General features: G+C 41.1%; 1 protein-coding gene across 2 annotated transcripts in view; it reads left to right on the top strand.

The window, feature by feature from the left end:
• RYBP (RING1 and YY1 binding protein) overlaps nucleotides 1-24878 on the top strand; it is a 139292-nt gene extending 114414 nt beyond the window's left edge. For both annotated transcript variants that reach the window (XM_073592031.1, XM_073592032.1), the window contains exon 5: nucleotides 1-24878. In XM_073592031.1, coding sequence (XP_073448132.1) covers nucleotides 1-253 — 253 coding nt within the window. In that variant the 3' untranslated portion in view covers nucleotides 254-24878.
• The last annotated feature ends 2424 nt before the right edge of the window (nucleotides 24879-27302 follow it).

Genomic DNA, 27302 nt, shown 5'->3' on the forward strand with positions numbered 1-27302 from the left:
GCCCAGGCTGAAAAACGTAGACAGAAGTACCGCACAGCAGCTTGCTGTAACAGTGGGAAACGTCACGGTAATAATCACAGACTTTAAAGAAAAGACTCGATCTTCCTCCACCTCGTCCTCCACAGTCACCTCCAGCGCGGGCTCAGAACAGCAGAACCAGAGTGGCTCCGGCTCAGAATGCACAGACAAAGGATCATCCCGTTCCTCAACCCCCAAGGGCGACATGTCTGTGGTGAACGACGAGTCTTTCTGAAAAATTCATAAAAGGAAAAACAAAATATTGCACATTCATTTTGGCAGAAGAGACTCTGGATTTGGGGGGTCAGGAGTTCCAGGACCCCGCCTGCCTCTGTTTATATTCCTGGATTATTAATATTATTATTATTTTTTTTTTTTTTTTTTTTATTGATGGTTTTTTCCCCCACCATTTTTCTTTTCCTGGACACCATCCTGTCACGTGCTCCCCAGGACCATTTTGGACGGATTTTGGGCTTTTGGCAACCGTGGAACTTCATAACCCCCACACCAACGACCTATTCCATAGTTTTCATCAATTCCTCTTTCAAGCCTTTGTATTTGGATGTGCTCCTCAACCTACCTTTTTATACAGATCTACTGTGCACAATTTTCCTTGTACTCTTTTTGTTTTTTGCTATTTTTTGACTTTTATTTATTGCATTCACAACCCCGTCTTCCCTCCTGTTTGTTTTTGTGCTTATTCCTATCTTTTACGTTTCTCTTTTTCTTGCCCTCCCTGGACCTGTTCCCTGTAATACAGCATATTATCAATTTTTATACATCAATATATATATAAATATATATAAATATATATATATATGAATAAATGGTTATTTAAACCAATACATAGAAAAACAAACACTGGTGCTTGATACACTGTGAATGGAGAACTTTGAACACAGGCCCGAAGACAAGATATCTAACCCGTTATGGTGCCAGCAGCTTCTGTCTGCCATTCTGGCGTTGGTTGTTAGAAATATCAAACCATGTGAACCTTTCCTCCCCAAAAATTGTCTCCTGACAAAGTATTCCTTGACCCATGTAAAGATGTATCTTGTTACTTCTGAAAACAGGTGCAAGTTGTCTCAGTAACCGTATCCATGCTGCATTTTTCACAGATCCTCCTTGTGTTTTTTAAATTCTTGGTTTATTTCAGGCTGGTAAAATCTCAAAACAATATCAGCTGTCTCTACTACCTGCACCTACCAATCAGACAAGACGTTCTGACTGGTGGCTGTGGACAATATGGCTGTAAATTTAAGATCAGTCTAAAAATGAAGACTTTGGTAACAAAGGAGAAAATGGCAGCATAATAGAAACTGTTGCCAAAGGTTCGCTTGCACCTGTTTTTAGGAAACGGTTTCATTGGAATGTGGGAAACTCTCACAGTTGTCTAAGCAAACTTTAGAAAGAGGACCCATGTCCAGGATGTCTGTTTATGTACTACATTTGTGTGGGCTTGATGAGTGTATAGTTGGCAGAAATTACATTCTTTTTCTCTTGTTTTATCTTGAAAGGGAATTGAATTGTTTGATAATAAGCCCAACATCGGCCAGAACTTTTTTGTTGTTGGTTTTGGATAGCACGGAGAAAGATTCAAACTTTTGTGAGGTTTATTGCTGTCTGTGACTCTATTGGGATAATTGAGTCTCGAGTCCTGTCCCAGTGTCATTGGAACCGTCTGTAGGGTATACAAAAGACTAGTGTGCCACAAAAATTGACTATATCCAGGTTTATTAAACATGATACAAAATGGGTTTCCAACACGGTCTGGTGGTTCAAAACTCTCTTCCTCAGGGCTTTAGGCAGAGATGAAAAACAACCAAACCATGCTAGAGCCCCAAAAGTATAGTACGCAGCAGCTAGCACTATAATCCGATACACAGTACTAAAATATAATATAGTAAAGTGCAGCACTATAAAATGTACATAGACAAAAATTAATAGTACCTAAGTAAACACGTGTGTGTGTGTGTGTGTATGTGTATATATATATATATATAATCTCTATCATAATAAGTGAACAAGCTGTGTAAAGCATTGTTCCTGCCCCCCAAAAAAATTAAAAGCCAGCAACTACACACACTGCAGCTGCTGATTTTAACAATAGGACACTTACCTGTCCTGGAGTCCAGCGATGTCAGCATCGCAGCTGATGTTCATATCATCTGTCGGGTGCTGCCTCCGCCATTGCGGGTAAGGGTACCCGGCAGAGTAGCCTTACGGCTTCACGCCGGGAACCCTACTGCGCATGGCCCCGCTCCTCTCTCCTACTGGCCTGGCCAGGTATCCTGCCCCCCCAGAAAGGTGCCAATTGTGGCACCGGAGGGGGAGAGGAGACAAATGAGTGGAAGTTCCACTTGGAACTCTGCTTTAGGTGACAATATTCAAATTATATGAACAACATCAATATTAAATGCAAAAAAGACAAATGGATGGGCAAACCTCCCCGAACAGAGGCAGCGGCAGGAGCGTTTCTTTCTCTTCTATGATGTTGGTTTTCTTCGGAATGAATTTATTGAGAGGCTGAGCTTCGAACCACAGTGTATGGACATAACGGTGTGGATGCCTGTCATGCTTTTGGAGGAAAGCGGATTGCTTGGAGCTTATATAGAGTGCTATTTGACCACTCTTGATTGGTGGGTCATATTATTCCAGTAAGCCCCCCTCTTGTTGCACTGAGGTGGTGTGCGGTCTTGCTGTGTGGAGGCTTGGAGGTTCATTGAGACTTAAATCTTTCCTCCTTTTGCTGCACTCTTGGAAGATCACCTAATTTTCATTGGCTCTCCATTGGGACTATTTATTTTCTTTTTTGCATTTGATTATATTGATGTTTTTCACATAATTTGAATATTGTCATTTAAAAGAGAAGTTTAGCCAAAGCTTGTTTGGCTGTACTTCTCCTGTACTTCTGTGGATCACAGGACTGCAATTCGTTCTGCACTCCTGTGATCCATTTTCAGCAGACAACGGGCTGAAGCCCGCTGTCGGCTGATGTCACAGAGCCAGTCCAGGCTGGACAAAGATCGCGACCATATGGTATGTGGACCATATATATGATAGCAGCTCTCTGCTCAAGGAACACTGAGAACCGAACGATCAGCGGTCTTTGTTTGCTTGGTTCTCAGTGTTCGAGCCGGCAGGGGACAGGTAAGTATGATTCTGAATTTTTTTTCCCATACTTCTCTTTTAGTTTGTTCACTTATGCACTATATACATGTGTGTTTACTTAGGCACTAGTCTATGTTCATTTTCATAGCACTTCACCTTTCTATAATATGCAGAGGTGGGTTCAAGGATGTGCTGGGCACAAAAAAGTATGGTGACCAATATATCAAATGGATTGGATGCCAGCGCACAGTGTCATCGGAAGAAGGGGCAATCTCAGTGGGGATACAGACATCAATAAAAAACCTAACAGAAGTTCTAGCCCTTTTCCGCTCTATTCAAACCCCAAAATAAAAGTTCTGGCTGAAGTTAGACTTTCAGTGTGGGAAAATTAAGGAAGCCAATATTTATCATTTCTAGGGACACTGTAAACCACTGGTCTTTGCCTAGAATTTAGATGCGAGTGTTTAATCCAGCATGTCGTCTTTGTTGCTTTTGCTGTTTACCATTTTGGCCAAATTGTACAAAAAGATCTTTTAATCATAATGATGTGTGATCCCAAAAAGAGCCTTGCTGTCCCGTTCCAGCATTTGGGTAACATTTGCCTAATTTCTGCCCTGGTTTGTTGGGGGTACCAGTTTATTACGTGGGATTTCAAATTTGCACTAGATGTGCCAATAAATAACGTAATTTAGTTTAAAGAGGACTTGTCACATTTGAAATATAAATTAGTTTGGTCCAAGTAGGAAAACTTTTTTATAGTTTGCCAAAACGGGCTATTGTGTGCAGCTAATCTTCCCACGGAAACGGTTGACCTAAAAGTGAGAGTCTAGTGCAGGGTTTCTCAGCCAAGCTTCCATGGAATTCTAATGTTCCTCCAGAGGTTGCTAGGGGTTCCTTGAGTAATGCGCAATTTCTGCCTCTCAGATAAGTTCTCACTGACACTATTAATCTTTTTCGCTATCTGTTAGGGGGTAATTCTTCCCAATGACCACAAGTGTAATGAGCTTTCTTCTCAATGACCATCACACTAATGTATCAAGATTTGTAGATATAGTAATTTTTCAACAGGGGTTCTCTGAGAGCATAAAATTATTTTAAGAGTTCCTCTGTGTTGAAAAGGGCCGGGAAAGACTGGTCCAGTGGATGTGTTTTCAGGGCTCTACTCCAACTTTCCATTTCTCTTGTTTTGCCAGTGGAGACAGTGGGCTGATGTTAAGGGGGAGATGATTAAGAGCTTAAAAGGGTGTGCTTTCCAACTTCTATGTGATAGTAAAAGTTTCAGGGCTCTCATCCTCCCTCTTACTTTTCAGTGTGTATAGATTCACTAATCCAGAATGGGTATGCAGGCTTGAAACTCCAATGTCTCTGACTGCACAATTGTGTTGGGCCAGTCGCTGAGTAGTTGAAGGAAAGATAACAATAGTAACCCCTGAACTTGCACTTTTAAAAACAAGTCTGCAATGACTATAAAGAAAACATGTCACTAGTCTAAGGCCCGTTTCATATCGGCCGTATCCCTTTTTCTCAGCAGGGGATCTGTCCCCTGATGAGCTGAGCGGACGGATGACAGGTCCGTGATATGCAGAGCAGACACAGACACAACCCGCTTTGCACTATGGGCAGTCAGATGTAAACGGACCAGCGGTCTCTTTACATCTGTCTGCCCTCTGATCCGGTCCAGTGGAGAACTCATCCCCTTCCAGTTGTTTTTTCCAGATCAGATCCGATTGGAGGTAGATGGGTGTAAATGGACACAAGTCAGACAGTTTACCTCCTCCACTCCATAGAGGAGAATGGACAGGTGGACCCAATCGGACCGCTCATTTGAAAGGGGCCTAAAGCAACAACCGTCAACTTCATGAGTTCATAGTACTTTAAAAAAAGCAAACGGCTGTTGCGCCAATTATACTTTTTGTGCCATAATAGAAGGAAAAGCTGCTGCTGCACCTTTGCAGGTCCAGTCTTTGGGGCTGTCATACTTCAACAAGAGAGTCACTGTCCTAGAGCTAGTATTTGCTAGTATTTGCATTTTGTAATGTGTGTGGGAAGTGCCCATTCAGCCAAAGGAGCATTTGTGAGGTCAGGTACTGTTGGATTAGAAGGCCTGGCTTGTAACCATCATTCCAATTCATCCCAAAGGTTTTCAGTAGGGTTGAGGTCAGGAGTTGTCTGTGTAGGTCACTTGAGTTCCTTCACATCAAAGCATGTCTTTATGGAGCTAGCTTTGTACACAGGGGCATAGTCATGCTGGAAAAGAAAAGGGCCTTCACCAAACTGTTACTACGAGGTTGGAAGAGCTCAATTGTCTAAATGTCTTTGTATGGTAATGCTTGTCAATAGAGAGGCCTTGGCTATGTGCTTGATTTTATGCACTTTGTTTTGTAATTCGATGTCCAACAAGCTCATATATGGGTGATAGTCAGTTTCCCACAAACATTTGACCAAATAATGTACATGCCTACTACACGTAACTGACCTGACAAAGCATAGTAAGGATGGCGGTGCCTCCACCTTCAAAGATAAGCCAACAAAGGCATCTTCTTCCCTTGTACTTTTTATATGGTGGTTTGTAATCGTGTTGTCTGCCATACAGGCTGAGTTTTAGTTCCAAGGTATTAACCTCTCTAGCAGCAAAGCTGACAATGCCATTGCCTGAATTAGAAGAAAGAATGGGAGTAGAGGAGGCTTTATTAGGAGGAAAAAGCCTAGAGGGCAGATTTTGTAAAACAGATGTTTAGGTGGATTTACTAAATTGGACACCCACCGCAGGGCAAATTCTCTGGTCAGGACAGGTCAATTGTTTCTTTGGGAAAATTACTTCTGAAATTAGTCAATTTGGGCAAATTTAGACAGCATTCTCAAACTGCTCCAAACAGGTGAGCCAGTGCAATAATTCACTAGTGGCAGTTCGTCCAATTATATTAGCTGGGGGAAGGAAGATCCCAAAGTGATATGATTTATGTGTACAAGACCCATTTAAAAAAAAAAATCTGAGAAAGTGGCTGTGTTCAAGGCAACCAGATGGCAGCTGACATTTTTTCCTGGCGTAATGAAAACTGAAAGCTGGTTGCTATGGTTAACAGCACAAAGTTGTTTTGCTCTAGCTCATGTTTATGTCCCCCTGTGTAGTAGAAGCCATAAAATGTGATCAAACAGACCATTGTTGGTTCCTTTTTATTATGCTTCTCAACGATTCCTCAAATACTTTTACTGTATCCCATTATGCATTAAATGCAAATTTCGTATTGTCAGTGGCTAGTAATATTCACAAATACATTTTTTGAGAACATGATTCAGACAGGAAAGAAGGATAGTAACTGATAACCATGCACCAATCATGGTTTAGCAGCTTACATTGGAAAAATAATTATCGTCACAATTTAAAAATCCTTCTTGAACCCTCCAGGGGACCAGGTATATGTAGCACTCGGTCCCGCTTTGATCTGTAGCCCCTTGTGCATTTTAAACACATTTATTTCTGTTTGTGCTGGCTGTAGCTCCACCCCAGGCTGGAGCCCGATTTATAAGCATTCCTATAGGGGAGCTACAGCTCTAGCCCCCACCCCCATTCTAGGATTCTCACTTTATACATTCTGATGTCCACCCATTTACAGCCTCACCACTGCTGACTGTTTTACTAGTAAACATCCGATGCATTAGCAGATAGATCACATAGCCCCGCAGTGCTGATCATTTCCTACTTCCTTTGTAATGAATGGTGCTCACCCATTCCCTGCTGTGCTGAATGGTGCTTACCTCCGCAGTACACCTGCTGCCAAATTCTAGCGTTTGTCAGTGAGCCCTTATTAAGTTTTCGTCTCCTCACTAGCTGCATGGTTGGACAGCGCTGGGGTGAGGGGGACAAGTTGTCCAACCATGCTACTCAGCAACCACTGAATGGATCAGAACAGGATCAAGTGCTACATGCACTTGGTCCTCTGTGGGATTTGAAAGATGCGGTGACACTTCTTAATACATGTGGATTCTGAGTGGTGGTGGTTTTAGAATATTGCACTTGTTTATTGCTAGCCTTTTTTTTTTTTTTTCTTTTTTAATGTCCAGGCTTTTTTTTTTATTTTTATTATTTTTTTTTTTTTTTAATAGTGTTGGAAAGCATAAGAATCACTGTCTGGTTTTTACTGCTATCTTGGGTGCTCTGTTAGAGTTCTCAGTTCTCTCCTTGTCCTGTTAACAATGGTTTCACCAGATAGAAATGAAGGTAAATCTCAAACCTCCACATGGACTGAAATCCATATGGGGAAGAGGCTGGAACCCCCATCAGTTTTTATTGTGGTATGTGTTACAGACTTTGCCACACCTGCATAGTAAGTGAGAAGGAATCTCTGCAGCAGGGACTGCCTCTCCTCTGAAAAGCATTCAACTCTCAGCCCCCATTCACAGTGGTGCGACTTGTGCGATTTGACAGTTCCAAATCGCAAGTCACACTCCATTGCTGGCAATGGAACTGTTCATATTGCCTCATTTCGCAGAAAAGGGTTCCTGCAGTACTTTTTACCGATGTCATTGCTACTACTTGCATAGACGCCTGTTAAATGAAATTGCAAGCTGCAATTAAATCAGCAGTGCAAATTAAACTGATGTGCGGCTTTGAAATCGCGCTCAAGTCGCGCGATTTCAAAGCTGCACTGGTGTGAACCAGGGCTTAAATCACTTTTCAGAGGTGTTGACAGGCGGTGGTGTTGACAGGCGGCTGTTTTAAACCTAGAATTGGTGTACTACCACACCACAATCGCGTATGTTGCACATGGTTGTGGTGTGCCCAGTAGGACTGCATTTGTCATGTTAGGCAGTGGCACTGCCCATTAAAAGTGATATGCTGTTTTCATTTTCCCATGGCAGGTTAGCTTTCAGGCGAGCAGTTAAGGGACAGTAAAACTGCAGCTCAACTTCCTGGTTGCCCCCCCCCGGCGCACATGTGTACACGAAGCCTAAGGCTTTATTTACACAGGCATACTGTTATGTACACCCATACAAAGGGCTGTTTTCTACCGGTATGGGAGGCACAGGTGGGTGGCTGCAGCGCATCCCCAAGCATACTTCTGTGCGGACCGATGCACCGATTAGAACGCAGTCTATCCAAAGACCGCTATTTGTACGGGAGTACACAACAGTACCCCCATGTGAATAAGGCCTAAATGAGCCACAGGTATCAGTAATTACCAGATATCCTTCTCCCTTCTATCCTAAGCTATAAATAAAAGTTGACAGTTGGACTATATCTGACCATCAGAAGCTAAAGGCTGTTGAGCCTACACAGTTTTTAGGAAAACTAGCATAAGAGATGTCCTAGTAAAATGCCATTTACAGTGTTTTTAGGAAAGGGCCTGTCTGATCTTGTTAAAAGGCTAATGTCACGTGAATTATTTGACCAGCAGCTTCCTGACCCATTTCTGGGCTGCATCAGCTCATCATAGAACTGAATAGGATCCCTTTTCTTTGTCTCTATGAGCATAAAAATCTCCCCAATGAGGAAACGGCCATTAAAAAAAAAAGACATGGGTTTTAATTTTTTTTTTTTTTCTCAACTTTTTTTCAAAAAGTTTTGCTATTTGGATTTACACGTAAATACGCAAAGGTCATTTTAATGTTTAAAATATGTGCCTAAATTGTTCATATTGGGAAAAATATTTTAAAGTACCGTTATTTTATCTTTCCTGCTGAAAAGAACATTCCCTAGAATATATGCATTAAAAGCATTTTTTTTTTCTATTCTCCGGTAATTTTCATGCAACTTGTGTCTTTGTGAATATTACTTTTGAGCACTTATTGTTTTTATCACTCATTGGCATCCTGATGTATAGACATCAAGGCAAAGAACAATAACCCATAGCAGACGGTCAGAATTCATAGTTCTCATCTGCCTATAGTATGTTGAAATCTGATTGGCTGCGATGGGTTGCTGCAATTTGTACTGCTGGTTTAAATAAACCCAATGATCTCTTTATTGGGCAAGCGATTGACTTTACAAGGCTGGTTTGTTTTCATATGTAGAGGTTTTCTGTAAAGTATTACCTTGACGTAAGATACATGTTTTTATGTATGTGCGCAAATGCTTGCAAGAGTATAGATAAAATATAGATGGGAATTTCGCAGGTAGGAAGAAATGTACACTAAAGAGGTTTATGGAATAAGGATAAATGCGGTAACCCATTAATCCTTATTCTATACCAGCAGCCATTGTTTGTTGTACAGACCGCTCTAAATTGAAGAGCAGTGAAATCTAGTTGTCATGGGTTACTGCACTTTGCAGATCGTTATTGCTCTTTGCACTGTCTTATCAAATAAACTCTGTTTGCTCCCATTTTTTTTTTTGCGGCTTTTCTGTTCTTCATAGTATTTACACATGGTGATTCTTTCAGACAGTTCTGCATGGTCCCTGTGGATCTTCAAAAGCTTTGGCCATGACAATAAAATTTATGTTAACGTGCAGATAAATGTAGTATTTTTGACCAAAGGTTGCATACACATTACAGTTCTACGGTGCCAATACCCTGAGGAGCTGTGACCACAGAGTAAGCATAAAGGACTAAAATATAAACTAGGAAGGCATACATGAGAGGTGCCAACATCTCCTATTAATAATGTCCAGTATTGTTAATGGCATTAATCAAGCTGAACTGCACAAAGAACCCTCAGCCAAAAGAAGAGGTCCTGAGGGAAAGTCTGACGTGATATCATTAAAGGAGAAGTATAGCCAAGCTTTTTTTTGGCTGTACTTCTCCTACGGAACACAGGAGTGCAGTTTGTTCTGCACTCTGTGAACTGTTTTCAGTGGGCTAAAGCCGCCTGTCAGCTGACGTCACAGCCCATGCAGGCTCTGAAAAGATCCTGACCATCTGGTTGGCAATCCACCCAGATGCTTGGACTGGCAGTTGGCTCAGCCTCTTGGCGAACCACTGGGAGACTGAGCCAGCCATTCCTGCCCCCCTCCACAACCCGCCGCTCCAGTGAGCACTGAAGGGGCAGAGCAGAGAGCCAGTGACTGACAGCCACCAGTTCTCTGCAGGTTGATGACTAAGAGCTGAGCAATCAGCAGTGTTTGATCACTCAGTTCCTTGGTCTTAGAGCCAGCGGGGGAACAGATGCAGCATAGGACCAATGCTGGATCCACCTAGGTGAGTAATATTTTTTTTTCTTTAATGAGTCCTATTCTTCTCTTGTAAATCCTAATGACATATTTAATGTCCCTTTTTAAATGGTTAGTTTGGGCCAAGTTGACCCAAACTAATTATTTACTGCAGTAACGGGTGCTTGCCTGAGTATGCTGTAATAACTGTTTGCAGCCTCAGCTACATAAAATATACAGCGCTGTGTTATGGCAGTGGGACTTGAACTCCTGTCCCACTCCCATAACAAAACAGTCAGGCTGAGCTCTGCTCAGCCATTCATAGGGGGCTTTGTATTATATGAAGGATTACAAACCTGCCTATGATTTGCTGAGGCAGAGTTTGTGACGTCATCTGCATCTGTCTCCACCTCAGCCGATCAGAGGAAGCGTTATATTTATTTATAGAATACAAAGCTTCCTGTGAATGGCTGAGCAGCTCTATACCCAACTCTGTTGTTCCCGGAGAGGGATAGGAAGTCTCCCTCCCATGGCCCGAATACAGCGCTGTATACTGTATGTTGCTGAGGTGACTAACGGTTAATACAGTACACCCAGCAGGTGCACGAAATAAGTCTGGGACAATAAGTCTTCAAGTACACACTGCCTACTTTGTCTGCCGGCCACGGCAAAATCGCGGCGCAGTTTTGGTGGTCAAACATTCCTATTCTGAGCACAATTCTTCCATGTTCAGGAGAGGGAGGTTGTAGCTCCCCTAACCGCAGCAGCTCCTAAACTCTGGTAAAAGCCTACGTGTACATGGACACACAGGCTTTTATGGAGTTGAGTTTAGGCACTTTGGCATAAAAACGGCAAAGCTCCTAAACTCAAGTTTATGAGCTGCTAGTGTACATAAGGCCTTAGCATGGAATTAGGCTTTAGGGCACCACACCAACGATAAGAGTCCTGAGTAGTTTTTTTTTATTGTTGAAAATCACTAACCTAAGGAAGCCAAAATTGGGGGGCTCACACTCTCACCCTTTATCAGGGCTTGTGAGTTATGTTACTTCTGGAATGCATGGGGTTTTTAAATGTTTTTAAATACAACATCAGATGTTTGCACCGGCAGGTAATGCCTCGTTCTTAACATGACATAACTCATAATCTCAATGAAGGGGAGGAGTGTGTGAACCTCCAAAACGTGTTGGATTTCCTGTGTTGATTTTTCAGTAATAAAAAGACTTTATTACCATTGTTGTGTTGCCCTTACTGCTATCTTCTGGTTAATATAAACCTAGGACCTGGTACTATTTACAGAGACCACAAGATATGTGTGCATCAGACATTTACAATTCAGAATAATGTCAGGCAATCCCTCTTCTGTGGCACACCTAAACTTATAATTACAATACTACAGAACAATGATGCACATATTACCTGGAGATGTAGACATGCACAATTTAATGAAAGCCTAAAGATGATATGTGGATGTTAAAAGCTCTAATTTTGCTGACCTAGCATTGGTCATTTAATAACAAGAACTTTCCAACTGCTGGAAGCCTACCTTGCGTACAGAGTCTTTTCATCTTGCTATTTTCCCAATAAAAGAGGACAAGCTGTATATGTGCTGATCCTGCCCACTGGGATGAGCCATAAGACACATCACTAGCTAATTCCATGTCTGAGAATGAGCAGATGTCTACCCCCTATTGTTCTCCAGTAGACCTCTGCCCATCCATGGTCACCCCAACACCTTGGCTACATGTTTTTTCAATCCTGGAATAGATCAAAGTCCAAAGGGTCATGTTTAAATTCTTGATAGAACAGTTCTAACTGGTAAGTCAAATTTAGGTAGTAAATCAGATCGCCAGCAAACCATGTAAACGCATCCCAGCTTGCATATTACTGGTTGATGGCAAAACTGGTAGGGTTGAGGCATTGAACATTTAAGTACCGTTTTGGAAGATTTTTTTTTTTTTGAGTGATATGCATTTGTACCGTATTGGCCTTAATAGAGTGATACCTCCCTTTTACCATAATTCACACACGTTTGGTGTTGAACAGTCATTTTGTGATTTTCTTTCCTTTTTTCTACCTATTCACTCTGGGGTACTCTTGCTTAGTCCAACAATAAACACGGCGTACAGCTCATTCCAGTGGGCTGACCAGAGTGTTGTCTTTACATATATATTCAGTTATGTAAAATGTTTAAAATCCTCTATTGCAGCCTTTTTAACCTTTTTACCCCAGAGGAACCCTTGAAAAATATTTTTCTAAAACCAATTCATTGATGGTCAATGGCAAAAATAACCCTTACATTGGTGGCTAGTGAGAAGAAAGCTCACCATACAGCTAAAAAAGGTGATTGATGTCATGCCACTTGCTATGCCAAGTGGCGTTGACCCTGACACTGCAGGCAACGTCAAACAGGAGGTCAATTAACCACAGCTCAAGGAACCCCTCACAACCTCTTGAGGAACCCTGTGGTTTCTCAGAACCCTGGTGGAAAGTGGCTGCTCTATACTAAATAATTGTTGTGCCCTTTTAAGTTTTTTCTACTATGTGTGGCTCTCTCACCTCAAAATAGAATAAAAAAATGGCATCTTTCTTGCATATCAAGGAACCCCTAGCAACCTCTTTAGGAACCCTAGGGTTTTTCAGAACCCTGGTGGAAAGTGGTTGCTCTATACTAAATAATTGTTGTGCCCTTTTTAGTTTCTTCTACTGTGTGCGGCTCCCTCACCTCAAAATAGAATAAAAAAAGGCATCTTTCTTGCATATATTTGTGAAGTTATGCAACTGTCTGAAAGAACATCTGTGCTCACAGTAACCAGTCAGCTTCTCCATTTCATTTTCTAATCTGCTCTGATAGCACAGAAGGGTGATTCTTGTTTGATTGCTATTAAAAAGCGCACGCCTTTTTTTTTTTTTTTCCATCATTGTGCTACACGTCCTGTCTATTAGGTTTTCTCTGTTTTATGGCAAGTTTACAGCTAGATCAGGGACTTGCAGAGAAGGAATTAACGTTAGCGTTTACAAAGTGTTCCGTAGTGGGTTTGTTTATCTGCGTAAGTCATGGTCTTATTACAGTGTTTTATGGGGCCATAATTGCTGGTTTAGCTCAACCTGCCGAGCATGTTTAACTCCCTGCAGTTAGCGAGCCGCGGATTCCTGCCTGAGCTTATAGCTATACCTATTCTTTACCATTACTGCAGTCCTCCCTGTAAAACAAATTTACAGAGTCTCAAGTTATGGCTGGTATTTGTTACAGATCACCTTTCTTTTGTTAGATTGTTTTCAGGAGTCTTTTTTTTTTTTATGTTTATTGGCTTGCATGTGCATTATTGCATATTTTACCCTGTAAATAGATCTCTGGTCAGTATTTTTGACAGGGGGAACTACTGAAATTGGTGTACACAAACCTATTTACTTTTTTAAGGGGATATTTAACGCTCCATGCACATTGTGCTCCTTTGGATGCCTTTTCTCATTATAGGAGAAAGCGGCTAAAAAAAAAAAAAGCGGTAAAAGCCATGTTTTTTAAAAAAGCATTTATGCTTTAGCATTCAAGCATTCGACTGGCCAGAATAATAATTTGTTCTGGCCAACTCCAAACATGCAAGTGATTTTTTTTTTTTTTTTTTTTTTTTTTTTTTTTTATTCTGCCTATGTGTGCATGGACACACAGGCTAACCTGGAGGGGTGTTCAGAGGCAAAAAAAACAAACACGTCAAATACCTGTAAAACAAGCATTTTTTTTTTTAGCTGCAGTGTGCATGAGGCCTTAAAAATAAAAAAATAAAAAAATACAGTGCTCCCTCCCCATTTACAGAAAACAAAAAAGGTATAGGACTTTAACAGTTGCCACAGATAACCCCAATATAAACACTCTATGTATGTGAAAACCTGTAACATCAACAACAAAAATCTGTTGAAATGCGTAGGGATCCATATCTGGAATGATCTACTGATTCCTGTACCTGGCCTGTCATGTGAAGACCTTCATCCACTTATATAATAAGGTAACTGGGCCATCCGTTACAGGTTTTCACGCACATAGTGTTTAATATAGCCAGTTGGAAAATGTATAGGAGATAGTTGTATGTAATTTGTACATTTTTATGAGGATATGAAATAAAATTTTATATATTTTTACGTAGTCTAAAGTTTCTTCACTTGGGGGTTATTTGTGGCAACTGTTCATGGTTTTTTTTTGTTTTCTACATTTTGAAATGGATGTGGTGCCATGTCAATCGAGACACTTCTCTATCCTCCCCATATAAATATAGATCAGAAAAAAAAACCTTCCACTACTAAGATGGACCTAAGCTTCATTCCCACAGAGACACAGGTGAAGATAGATACGGCCTTACCTGAATAATGGCCAGCTTGCCCACCTGTGTTCCAGGCTAGAGGAACAGTCAGATATTGCTTGGCTACCCCAAATTGCAATAGAAGAGTAGCTGATAATACAGTCTTTTGCCAGAAAACCATTGCAGATGTTGTGTCTCTACCCGCCACCACTATTAAATACTGGGACCGTGCTTCTCAAGGCTGGATTCTCACGAGGGGCCACCAACAAAAACTGCACAGCCTCAGATTCGAACCAGGGAAATATTTCTAGTACACAGTGGGCTTGATTTACTAAAACTGAACCCTGCAAAATCTGCTGCAGCTGTGCATTGTAGCCAATCGGCTTCTAACTTCAGCTTGTTTAATTAAGCTTTGAGAAAAAAAAAACCTGGAAGCTGCAGAGCTGCACCAGTTTTTGCACTCTCTGGCTTTAGTAAATCACCCCCAGTGTGTGCAAACAGCAGTGCGACCACCTGAGTCTCAAGAGCCAACAGGGCAACCCACAGCACAAATTTTGGCCAATTTAGCAGTTATTGACCAAAACTCAAACCGTGTATGACCTGCTTAAGGAGAGGAGAAGTAGCCACACACAGAAACAAAGATTCAGATCTCTCCAAGTGATTCCTCAAAGATATACAGGTCACTTTACAGATACTTGTCTGTCATCAAAAGCTCAAATTTTTTTAAGTTTTAGAATAGTTCTTTGACTTTTTTTAATGCAAATGGAACACAGACCAATGTCACTTAACCATTCAATAGTGGTGTAGGGATATTTGTCACGGATTTCACAAATTCCTCTAGTATAACCTTGCTGGCACAGGGAAGAAATAAAAAAAGGCCAGATAAACGAAGATTGGCGGTGGTTGAGAAATGCGAATTGTTGCACGTGATGTTTTATTCTCACACGTCACATGGCAAACTATTATGTAGCCGGGCGTATAGTTTATTTGAAGCATAGTAGAATGTGTAACTGTCTCGGTCGTCATCCTTTTGGCGTACTACCTTCACACCTCTATTGCGGCAAATATTGACAAAACAATTTCTGGACCGTTATTCGGTACAGATTGAGATTTTTCATTCTTTCTTTTTTTTTTTGGTAAAAACTCACAATTTTTTAATTGATTAGTGCACTAGTCACCTCTTTAATTTCGAACCCTTCAAATTCAACTATTATTTGGCGCATCCAAAAAAAAAAAAATCAGCTTTCAATGTGCCAAATATTTGGAGTGCCCACAATAGTTGATCTGATCCTTCCGTAGGAAATCCATTTGTTTTATCTTTTAGCAGTCATTTGCCATTTTCTACCCAAGTTACGAGAGGAAAAACACGTCTACATTGGTGACCTAGCAAGGGGGAGCAAAGTTAGAACACAGATCAGTAAACTGTTAGGAGGAATACTTTTGGAAGGTTGGCCTTGTCCAAATAAAGCAGTTTTTGCAAGAAAAGCCGTTAACTTCAAATTAAGCCAGAAATTTGTAACGGTACAACTTTTATTTATTTTTTAAGCAGGACTGCAATGCATCTGAGCACCACAAACTAAAAAACACTAATTCATTTTAGGCTTCTGCCTGCCTATGTTTAACTATCGCCACGATCTCCTGGGGGTCCCCCGGCTAGGGGAGTGAATATCTGGCGCCCTGCTTACAGGATATGCCCAGGATCAAAGACTAGCAGATGGCGCTCACTCTCCTCACTGCTTACGTGCCCGGCGCCAGCTCCATCCTCTCCATTTATTTAATTCTTAATATTAAAAGCAAACTTGCCCATCCATGTCTCAATGTTAAAACAAACCCCCAGGTTTTGTAGCATATACTTCCTGCAATCCATCTGCCCTTAGCTCGGGCATTAGGGTGTGCTTAGCTGCGAGAACCCCTCTTTCACTCCCGAAGACTCTTGGGATGTATAACATAATTTGCCTAGGCTTGGAAACCAGGTAGTAACTAAAGAAATAAGCTTTAAAACAAGTAAATATGATATACTTTCCTGTCTACTTACTAAAGCTAGCAGCATAAGGAATATAAAATAGTCAATGTTGATTGAGAGAGTGAAGTTCCGCTTTAAGTTTCTTTCATAAGGGCAAATTTAACCAAAGGTGTCAACCACATTCGTCCTCAGCAATTCATAGGTCTGATGCTGGTGTATGCTAATGAGTACCTAATGGAGACAGATATCCTCATATCCAGTGCAGAAAATGTAGATGTAGGAGAGCAAGCATATCTTAATAGGGAACTGGAGCAGAATCTATTGTAAAATGAATGACTTTTCATTTGCAAATTTTTAAGAGATCCAAGTTATAAATATGGCAGATGTTACCCGCAAGTACCATTGGATAATAGGGAAGTGCACTTGACAGCAAAAAGTGGTATTTGCTCAGTGGGTAGGCATCATCTGCTGGTGGAGATGTTGGTAAAAATCAAAAATTGGAGTGGTTTCCCTGGAGAAAAAAAAAAAATTGGAGTGGAGTTAACTAAAGTTGTAGCACTTATGGCAACTTGCCTTGTCTATGTGTTGGCCGATGCATAGTGTGTGAACAGACCCTTCCTTCATAGTAGTACAACACTTTTTTTCATTTGACAAATCATGTACCTGAACATAGCCGAAAGTCCAAAATAAAGTGAACTGGACTGTGAAAACTGAAAAAAGATGTTATGTAATATTGGATATTATTTAATGGTATTGTGCAACGAGCAATAGAGTACAGTAATCCATGACAGCCAGTTAAATATGAGCAACGTGATGGCCTAGTGGTTAGCATTGTGGTTTTGCTTTGCTGAGGTTCTGGGTGCAGTTCAAAATGGGAACACTATATGTGTGGGCCCTGGCCTTTGAGGGGTCTCTATTCTTCGGAGGTTTGTGCCTGGGGAACCCTTGGAGTGGTCTTGCTTTGGATTTGGGTCCATGTCTCCTCCGAAACGCACAGACTCTGGAAATCTAGGCCTGGCATACAAATTTGGGGCCTTTGTGCCCAAACCAGCATTGACTGTGAGATCTCTTGTTTTCCTGCCTCAAATTAAAGCCCAGCTCCTGGCAGCATTAAAAATATATAATTTAGTCTAGGAGTAAAACAATGTCGTCTTATTCTCACCTTAGCCTAACTACAAAACCAGTTCCCCAAAGCCGCTTCCATTCGGCTAATTGTAGTTAAGCCTGACTACAAGACTGGTTACCCAAAACCTCTTCCTTTAGCCGGTTGCAGGCTTTGAGACGTCCTTGCATACAATGTAGGACCAGCAGTACAGCATTGTATGCGAGGGCCGACCCACATCATGGGAGCACAGAAGAGCACCATCTGCTGAGAAGGCTAGGAAATAAGGTATCACTGCTTATTCCTCTACCCCTAGACTACATGAACTTTAAACCAATTTGCCGTTTGGTTGGAAGGGAGGCACTGCAAAGTAATATTTAAACTAGCCTGAAGTTGAGTTTTGAAGACAAACTGGTACAGAGTCAATTATCCTCTGACCACATAGGTCTTGGTGTGTGTGTCTGCGTCCCTACGACTTGGGTAGGGACATTAAATTGTAAGCTCCTCTGGGGCAGGGACTGATGTGAATTGTTCCATGTACTCTGTAAAGCACTGCCAAATATATTCGCACTATATAAATATGGTAACTATATATAAAATCAGCTTTCAGCAGTTTGCTATAATCAGGCAAATGGTAACAAAAAATAATTGCAAAGGGGTTTAGGGGGTTCTTGTGGTTTTAAGCCAAATTACACAACTATATACCGCATTGGGCTGGAAGTGAGTTTAATTGTGTGCATTGTATTTACTTTCATGCTTTCAAAGCAGACATGTGAAGTTTGGGTGCGAGCTGGCTTGTGTCTTTGTGATACAATCCAGTTATAGTAAAATCCTTATGCAGTCGACCAAAAATTCTAGTCTGCCACAGAGCACTGGGCAGATGGGGGGGGAAGCACCAGAAGTATCTGAAGATATTAAGATCAAGGGTGCAACTGTGGATTTAAAGCGGATTCCATTTCTGAACTCATTCTGAAATCTCTAGCTAATGAACCATTGAGCTTTATTTACTTCCTTAATACCTGACCTGAGCTACGAATGCATATAAGGCATGCTCGATATCTATATCTGCATACTTATACTGGGTTAAGGTTTTAAACTATTGGGACCAACATGACACCCAAGCAACCAGCATTTTCTGCAAAGGCAGCCTTCTTAATATCCTTTTATTATATGTACATACATCAGAGATTCTCAACCTTAGTCCTCAAATACCCCCAACAGGTCATGTTTTCAGCACCGCAGCAGAGGTGCTTTAAAGTATTGTCAATGGCTTGCTTTGTATGACCGCAGTTTTATGGAAGGGAAATTCCCAAAACATGATCTGTTGCTGGTACTTAAAGTGTTACTAAACCCACAACATTAAAATCACTCTGTATATTCAGTAACGCATGCTTGTTATACTGTGGAACCTAAGGGGTTAATCCTCTGCATTGTGTAAAAAGGCTACTTTATCTTGTATGCACAGATCCTCCCTTCCCTGCACAAGTCCAGATAAGACAGAGCCTTTGGAGTCAGGCTGCACATGCTCAGTTTGGTGTGTATTGCTAGAGAGGTCTTTTTTTTCGTGGAAGAGTGCATGTGATCAGCACAGGGCCAATCAGCACTGTCCAGACAGAGAGTCGGGAGCCCTGCAGCCTCATAGGACAGCTCAGTGCAGTATGAAAACTCCTCCCACAATCTTCGCCAGGAACTGATAGACATCACAAGACTGATATTTACTGCTGATGAGAAAAGGTCTTTAGCTGTTTATATTTACCAAAATAATTGCACTTCCATGTTCTGTGTACTGTGGGAGACCAGATACAGCGAACACAGGCTCCTGGGTTTAGTAACACTTTAAAGTGGAGCTAAACCCATCGATTTCATGGTTTCCTAAGGCATGCCGTGAAGGATAACTATCACAGTTGCTTGTTCAGTCAACAGAACCGTCAAGCCACCAAATGACTGGTGTCATAACTGATCACATGTGCAGCACCATGGCAACTGTAGATTAAACAGAGGTTAAGATGGCAGCTTCCTTGGATGTAAAGGATAGGCGGGTTTAGTTCCACTTTAAGGAACCACTGCTTTAAATGAACAATTTGTCTCTCTACCAGTACATTTGGGGGACTGAGTTTTGTAAGGCTGCCAAAGCATGCTGGGGAGCCACAGGTTGCCCAAACTCCATTGCCCAGCACTGGAATTGAAAACTACAGCAAAAAGGTTGAACTTATTAGCTACATTATACTGCAGTGGAACAACACCTTAAGTGCAAGTGATTCAATTATAAGATATTTATGAACTATGTCAATGTCTGTTAGGAAATGCAGGTAAACCACAACTGTACAGATTTTCCACCCACGGGTGACGAGATTTTCACTCCTTCCTGGAGTAACTCTTTTTTTTTTTTTTTTTTACTCAAGACTGAACTCCGGGATAAGTAGATATTGTCTAAATACTAGAGTCATGTGCATTCGTTCTTAAATCTTGGTGTGCTTTGTGTATTTCTTCAAGATCTGTGCAGTAATCCAGTGTGAAACTTTGACTTCCTGTAATAAAGACCGGTCACTACTGCCCTCTCTGCTTGTGCAGGATGACCGGTCTTGTCTCCGCCCCCTCCTGACGTTTTCTGCAGGCAGGCCTGTAGTGGGTGGGGCCTACTGGGTCCCTCCCACAGCTCTGCTCTTTGCACGGGTTGTGTACAGCGCAGTGATGACGTCACCACTACTTTACAAGGTAATATGTGGGTTTGCAAGGTGCTTTATATCCTTTGTGACTATTGAGGAATTTATTTTAAATAAAATTTTACCCGCCCAGAGTTCAGCTTTATGTTACTTGTACGGCATTCTGCAATTTATACTTTCACAGAAGGGCTGTGTTGAGGCCAGGACTTTTATTTAAAATGAGCTAAGGGAGGTGCTGCCATAAATGGCATTGTTCATGCAACTCAATAGATATGGTGGAATAATCAAACTAATCTAGAAATGTTAGTTTGAGATAAGGACCAAGGATTTAGGCTGGCCATGCATAGAGCCAATTTCTTTCTTGCAACCACGGGTTGCAGGAAATACATTTTCTGGATTCCCCCATCAACACACAGTGTTGATGTGGCAATCCCTCCTGCCAGGTCATTGTCTTCTGCTGGAGGGGGAAGTCGTCCTTGCTGGGAGAAGACAGTGATTCTTGCTAGCAGCTGTTAGCAATAATCGCAGGTAAAACCCAGCATGCTGGTTGTACCCAAGTTGATCGATCAACTTGGTACTTTCAGGCTGCCCATTCAAAGTTTGAATCTCTGCCGGCTCCTGCTGAACCAGCCAAGATTCAAACTGTGCATGGCCTGAATAAGCAAAGGGGTGGTCGGCACTTAGGATGACATCCAAAAAGTATTCCTTAATTGAAAAGACATGTACAGTGCTGTATAAAAAACAGCCTACGCGTTTCGGACATTAGTTCTTAGAGAGCCTGCCTTACACAGCTCTTGACTAGCAAATGATTTGAGGGCTGTGCATTAATAACTATATCAGCAGAAGCACAGAAGGAACTTTCCTAGAAAGCATGTGTATAGGCAACTATTGCTACCTAAAGAAACTTCTTTTAAATCCATGAATTAAAACTCACCTTTTAAGAAGAAGAATTTAATGGATCTCTACTAATAGCTGTTGTGCATGACTGGGCATTTACCCAATGCTGTTTTTTTGTGTAGTAAACTTCTGCGATAATTCCCTTAATTTTCCTTCATCCTCAGAAGCATACCCATTGTGTGTTCCCTGCTTTGTTCTTGCAATGTTTTAGGATTTGGAGGTTCACTGTTCACAAATGGGCCAGATGTATTCAGTATGAAAATATCTAAATGGCAGTGAGGGGCTGTATTGCTCAAACTGGGTGAAAGGGGGAAGTGCTGCCCGCAACAACCAATCAGATTTAAGCTTTCATTTGCTAAAGTGCCTTGTAATATAGGCAGCGAGAGTCTGATTGGATAGACCCTTTTTGCTCCGGTTTTGACAACTGAGGCCCCTGTAAGTTTTCGGCGCTTGGTCCAACAGGGATTGTATAGAGAGCACAGTGTTACATATTTCAACCTTTTCAGATCACAGTTTTTCTCAACTTTGTACAAATCTAAATGCGTTTATTGTCTAAATAATTCATCGCAAGGATCTTTTCTTTTTTCCTTGTGACAAAACACTTAAGAACAAAAATCTTTAAAGTGTACTTGCCATAGAGGCACAATGGAGGCAGCCATAATTGGTGTGAAATTTAATTTATTTAACCAATCAACACCCTAGAAATTAGCACTTCACATTTTGCTTCAAGGGAAACAATTATCTATTTTTTAGTGACTGCATATGAAGCTGATATTGTAAAGCTTACCTGAAAGTATTGACGTGTCACATTTTTACTTGCTTGCTATGCCATAATTTCATGGTGATTTTTTTTTAATATACAGATTTGTAGGTTTTCCCTCCTGTGGCTTTCTGTATATTGGACAGTGCAATCAGTATTCTTGCTGAAAAGCTGCCAAGACTTACAAATTCGTTACAGAATAAGCCACTGTTTTCCCTTTAAGGAATCCTTTGGCGCAGGGGTGAATCATAGCCTTGCTTTCAGAAAGGCAGAGAGGTAAAGCACAATCTCTGTGCTGCAATTCAGAGCACAGCACGTATTTGCAGTAATCAAATATGGCCAGTTCCCATGTACACATACAATTCCAAACAAAGGATTTTACAAATATTACTAGCATAAAAAGACTATTTTCATTAGCTGACCACATTTATGTATATATCCTAATAAGAACTATGGATATCCTTTTTAAAGTCCAATTTAAATTCGCTAAATACAGTCCTGGTGCATCAAAGCAAATGTGTGCAAACAAAATTCTATTTCAGAAGTAGCCACATCTGAGTAGAAAAGCCTGTCCTCTACCAGCATGCTGTGTGGAAGCAGTGGAGGTTCAACATGCCTCCTGTGAAGTCAGAACCAGTGGCAGCTGGTACTCTATTTTTTTTCGGGGGGGGCGGCAAACAAACCACCTGACCCCCTCCTGTTCGGTCGGTCAAACCCCCCCCATCGCTTGATCGCCCCGAGCCCACCCTTTTTTACGTCAATTAGAGCCTCAGGCTCTAATCACGTGCCTAACCACTTCAGCCCCGAAAGATTTGGCTGCTGAATGACCAGGCCATTTTTTGCGATTCGGCACTGCATCTCTTGAACTGACAGTTGCGTGGTTTTGCGGCGCTGCACCCAAACAAAATTTATGTCTTTTTTTTTCCCCACAAATAGAGCTTTCTTTTGGTGGTATTTGATCATCTCTGCAATTTTTATTTTTTGTGCTATAAACAAAAAAAGAGCAGCAATTTAAAAAAAAAAAACACAATATTTTGTACTTTTTGCAATAATAAATATGCCCTTTTTTTAAAAAAAAAAAAGCTAATTTTTTCTCAGTTTAGGCCGATATGTATTCTTCAACATATATTTTTGCTAAAAAAAATCGCAATAAGCGTATATTGATTGGTTTGCGCAAAAGTTATAACGTCTACAAAATAGGGGATAGATTTATAGCATTTTTATAATTTTTTTTTACTAGTAATGGCAGCAATCTGGAATTTTTTATCGTGACTGCAACATTATGGTGGACACATCAGACACTTGATACATGTTTGGGACCATTAGCATTTATACAGCGATCAGTGCTATAAAAATGCAATGATTACTGTAAAAATGTCACTGGCAGGGAAAAGGTTAACACAAGAGGGCGATCAAGGGGTTAACTGTGTTCCCTGTGTGTGTTTCTTAACTGTAGGGGGAGGGGACTGACCTGGAGGAGATGACAGATCGTGATTCCTAGCTATTAGGAACTCACGATCTGTCGCTCCTCACAGAACAGGGATTTGTGTGTTCTGCCTCTGGTGCACGCGATCGCTCATGGCCGTCAGTCATCATGACCATCGGCCACGGGCATTGGCACCCCCGCAGTATAGCGGGCGTGTGAGTGCCTGCTATCCCGCTTAAAGGAGCTGACATATAGCTACGACGGCTAGCGGGATCGTGCCGACCTGCCGCAGTATAATGACGGCTGGTCGGCAAGCGGTTAAAATTAAAAAAAAAAAAAAAACGAATTAAAAACCATTCGTCCGGTGCCCTGCATGTAGATTGGGGCCAGGCACATGGATTAGGGGGGCTGCGGTCCTACTGGAGTGGCCGCCACTGGTCAGAACTAGGTTTCTCCAGTCAACAAGTGACTGGAGATTTCTAGCTCTGACTCAGCAGAGGGAATGTCAGAATTCTGCAGAGAGACCGCTGCTTCTACATAACACAACAAGGGTCCTTCTCTGCAGCATGCTGGCAGGAGACAGGCTTTCCTACTCGGGCTGTTTTCTAACAAGCTGTTAATACTTAATGCAGCTTTTATTTTGATGCACTGAATGTATGCACCTGATTTGAACTAAAAGTTCTGTTGGGCTTTAAGCATACTGTACATAACGGCTCCTCTAAGAAAAATGTAAGTACACTCCGCGACTCCTAATAATGGTTCACCTGCCTTACTAAAACCCCTTGTGTTTTTTTGTTTTTGTTTTTTTCCCCTCTTAAGCTTATTGTATCTTAAATTATTGAAATTTTTAATTACTGACTATATATATTTACTTTTTTTGTTTTGATTTTTGCGTGTATGTAACCAAACATGGTTTGAGAGCCAACATTTAGCAATTCCATTGAAACGTACAAGCTTTCAATGGACAACAAATTCTGTTACGTATAACTTGTAACCTTTATTTACTGTGTAAAGCTGGTTACATCCTTGTCTTTTTAGTTTTGTAGTTTTAGCATTTCTTTTTCTGCTGCCGGTTCCTATTGAATGCTTGTTTGTCAGGACATAACTTTGTGAAACCTTTTTTTTTTTTAATTTATATATTTTTTTTGGTGTAATATAAACTTTTTCCCTTTTTCCTGAAAAAAAAATAAAGCTTGTAGTCTGCTTTTAATGGTTTTTACTGTACAGTCTATAAAACATTTTATGATTTGATTTTTTTTTTTTACTTTTTTTTTCTTTTTTTTTCATGCTAAAAAAAATTGTCAATTTGGTGGTTTTTGTGCAATGGTCAGAATTTCACAGGTCTTTAAATGTTTTCGGGGAATTTTTATTAAACACTGCTTTTTTTGTCTAGCAAAATGAAATAAAAAAAGATGTTAATATATTCCTGTTGCTAGCATGTGCACCGCTGTCCTAGAAGCCACTCTATCATTTTCCTTTCTGCTTTAATTAGAAATGTCTATTTATGAATCTCTTGCTTGTAGTTTTTTTCACAAATAAAATAGTAAAAATGAATGTAATATTCATGCTTTTGTTGAAATTTTTTTTACCCCTCGGTGTGTATCTATGGGAATACTTGACCATTCTTCCAGAAGCGCATTTGTGAGGTCAGGCACTGATGTTGGACAAGAAGGCCTGGCTCGCAGTCTCCTCTTTAATTCATCCCAAATGTGTTCTATCGGGTTGAGGTCAGCACTCTGTGCAGGCCAGTCAAGTTCCTCCACCCCAAACTCACTCATCCGTGTCTTTATGGACCTTGCTTTGTGTACTGGTAAGCAGTCTTGTTGGAACAGGAAGGGGCCATCCCCAAACTGTTCCCACAAAGTTTGGAGCATGAAATTGTCCAAAATGTCTTGGTATGCTGCTGCCTTAAGAGTCCCCTTCCCTGGAACTAAGGGGGCAAGACCAACCCCCGAAAAACCCCACACACCATAATCTCCCCCCCTCCCTTGCACCAAATGGTTTGGACCAGTGCACAAAGCAAGGACCATAAAATCATGGATGAGCGAGTTTTGGGTGGAGGAACTTGATTGGCCTGCACAGAGTCCTGACCTCAACCTGATAGAACACCTTTGGGATGAATTATGGGGGAGACTGCGAGTCAGGCTGCCTTGTCCACATCAGTGCCTGACCTCACAAATGCGCTTCTGGAAGAATGGTCAAACATTCCCATAAACACACTCCTAAACCTTGTGGACAGCCTTCCCAGAAGAGTTGAAGCTGTTATAGCTCAATATTGAACCCTACGGACTAAGACTAGGATACCATTAAAGTTCATGTGTGTGTAAAGGCAGGTGTCCCAATACTTTTGGCAATAAAGTGTAAATTATTTAACACTAACTGCCTACCAATTTTTAAAACAAATTGGGTAAAGAATTGGACAGATTGTCATTATATATCCTATCCTGGATGGGTAGAATACATTTGCTCAAAATGACTGCTGTCCAAACTCACATATTAGTTCCAATTCATTTAATAAAAGCAGATCTCCAGAAACTCCAAGCAAAAATAATATAATTTATTTTGCAAATAAAGGACATAGCCTGTCAAAAAATGTATTTACTCCCACAGTACTAAGGCCCCTTTCACATGGGCTGGATCTGGTTTCGCTCAGCAGGGGATCTGTCCGCTGATCCCCTGCTGAGTGGAGCGGCCAGAAGACAAACTACCTTAAGTAACAGCGTGCGAATTGGAAGTTGGATTGTCATAATTTGTGGAAAAGTGGTTCTTTTGATGTTCCAGAGTCTACCCTGGCATTCTAAATATCCCCCTTATGGAAGCTAATTTCAAGGTTCTGTTGAAGTGGTATCGATTTCTCACTAGGCTCGTGAAAATATTCCTAGGAACTTCTCCATTGTGCTTTAGGGGTTGTGGACATCAAGGAACTATGCTCCACATATCATGGGAATGTCCCCAAATCGGGAGATATTGGAATAGAATACTAAACTTAATATGGAAAGTTACTGGAATACAAGTCCCTAGACACCCTCAATTCATACTTCTTAATGACCCAATTCAGGACATTACCAGACATTCTGAAACTTTAATCTTCTGTATATTCCTAGCTACTTTAATCAAGAAAGGCTTGGAAAACCCCAGCTACTGTATATCTCTATCTTTTAACAAAAACACTTCTATACTTTCTCTACGACTAGAAAAAGAACAAAAAGGTACCACTAAAAATATCTTACTTGCTTCTCAGCATAGCACAAGAGATGTATTACTACGTGTAAAATACATTTGTGTTTTAATAAGGGGTCTTTAAATGTGAAAGTGTTTTATTTAAACTGCAGAGTATTTTTAGTGAATACATAATTTGACTTATTTCTATAAAGAAAGTACAGCCTTAAGCTACTGAGACTTTTTCACATTTTTAGTGTCACAACTTGGTGTGACAGACCCAATCGGGACAGGGGCTTTTGGAGGGGACTGCAGGGTAGCCTCTTGCCTACTGACTATGGGCCCTGGCATTTGAGAGGGAGCTACGAGCATTCAAGAAGACCCAGGGCTATCCAAATCTCATTAACCAGCTTTCTTTTCACATGCATCTTCTCACTCATGTTTCATGTTGGCAGAGACCGTCATGGCTTCCTTGACTGTTAAGTATGTAATGCAAGATGACATGTTAATACCATAACAGGATATCTTCCTGAATGCTCGTAGCTCCCTCAAAAATCAGGGCCCATAGTCAGTAAGCAAGAGGCTACCCTAGGGTCTCCTCCAAAAGCCCCTGTCCCAGTTGGGTCTGTCACATTTGCATTTTATGATATACACACATTAGTATACACCAGCCTTTCTCAACATTTTAACCCCAGAGGAACCCTTGAATTAATTTTCAAGCTTTGGTGGAACCCCTGTTAAAACCAATTCATTGGAGGTCAGTGGCATAATTTTCCCTACATTTGTGACCTGAAGAGAGAAATCCCCCCTTTACAGACGGGGTA

Source organism: Aquarana catesbeiana, linkage group LG07, assembly GCF_042186555.1.
Source record: "Aquarana catesbeiana isolate 2022-GZ linkage group LG07, ASM4218655v1, whole genome shotgun sequence".
In the NCBI taxonomy this organism is placed as follows: domain Eukaryota; kingdom Metazoa; phylum Chordata; class Amphibia; order Anura; family Ranidae; genus Aquarana; species Aquarana catesbeiana.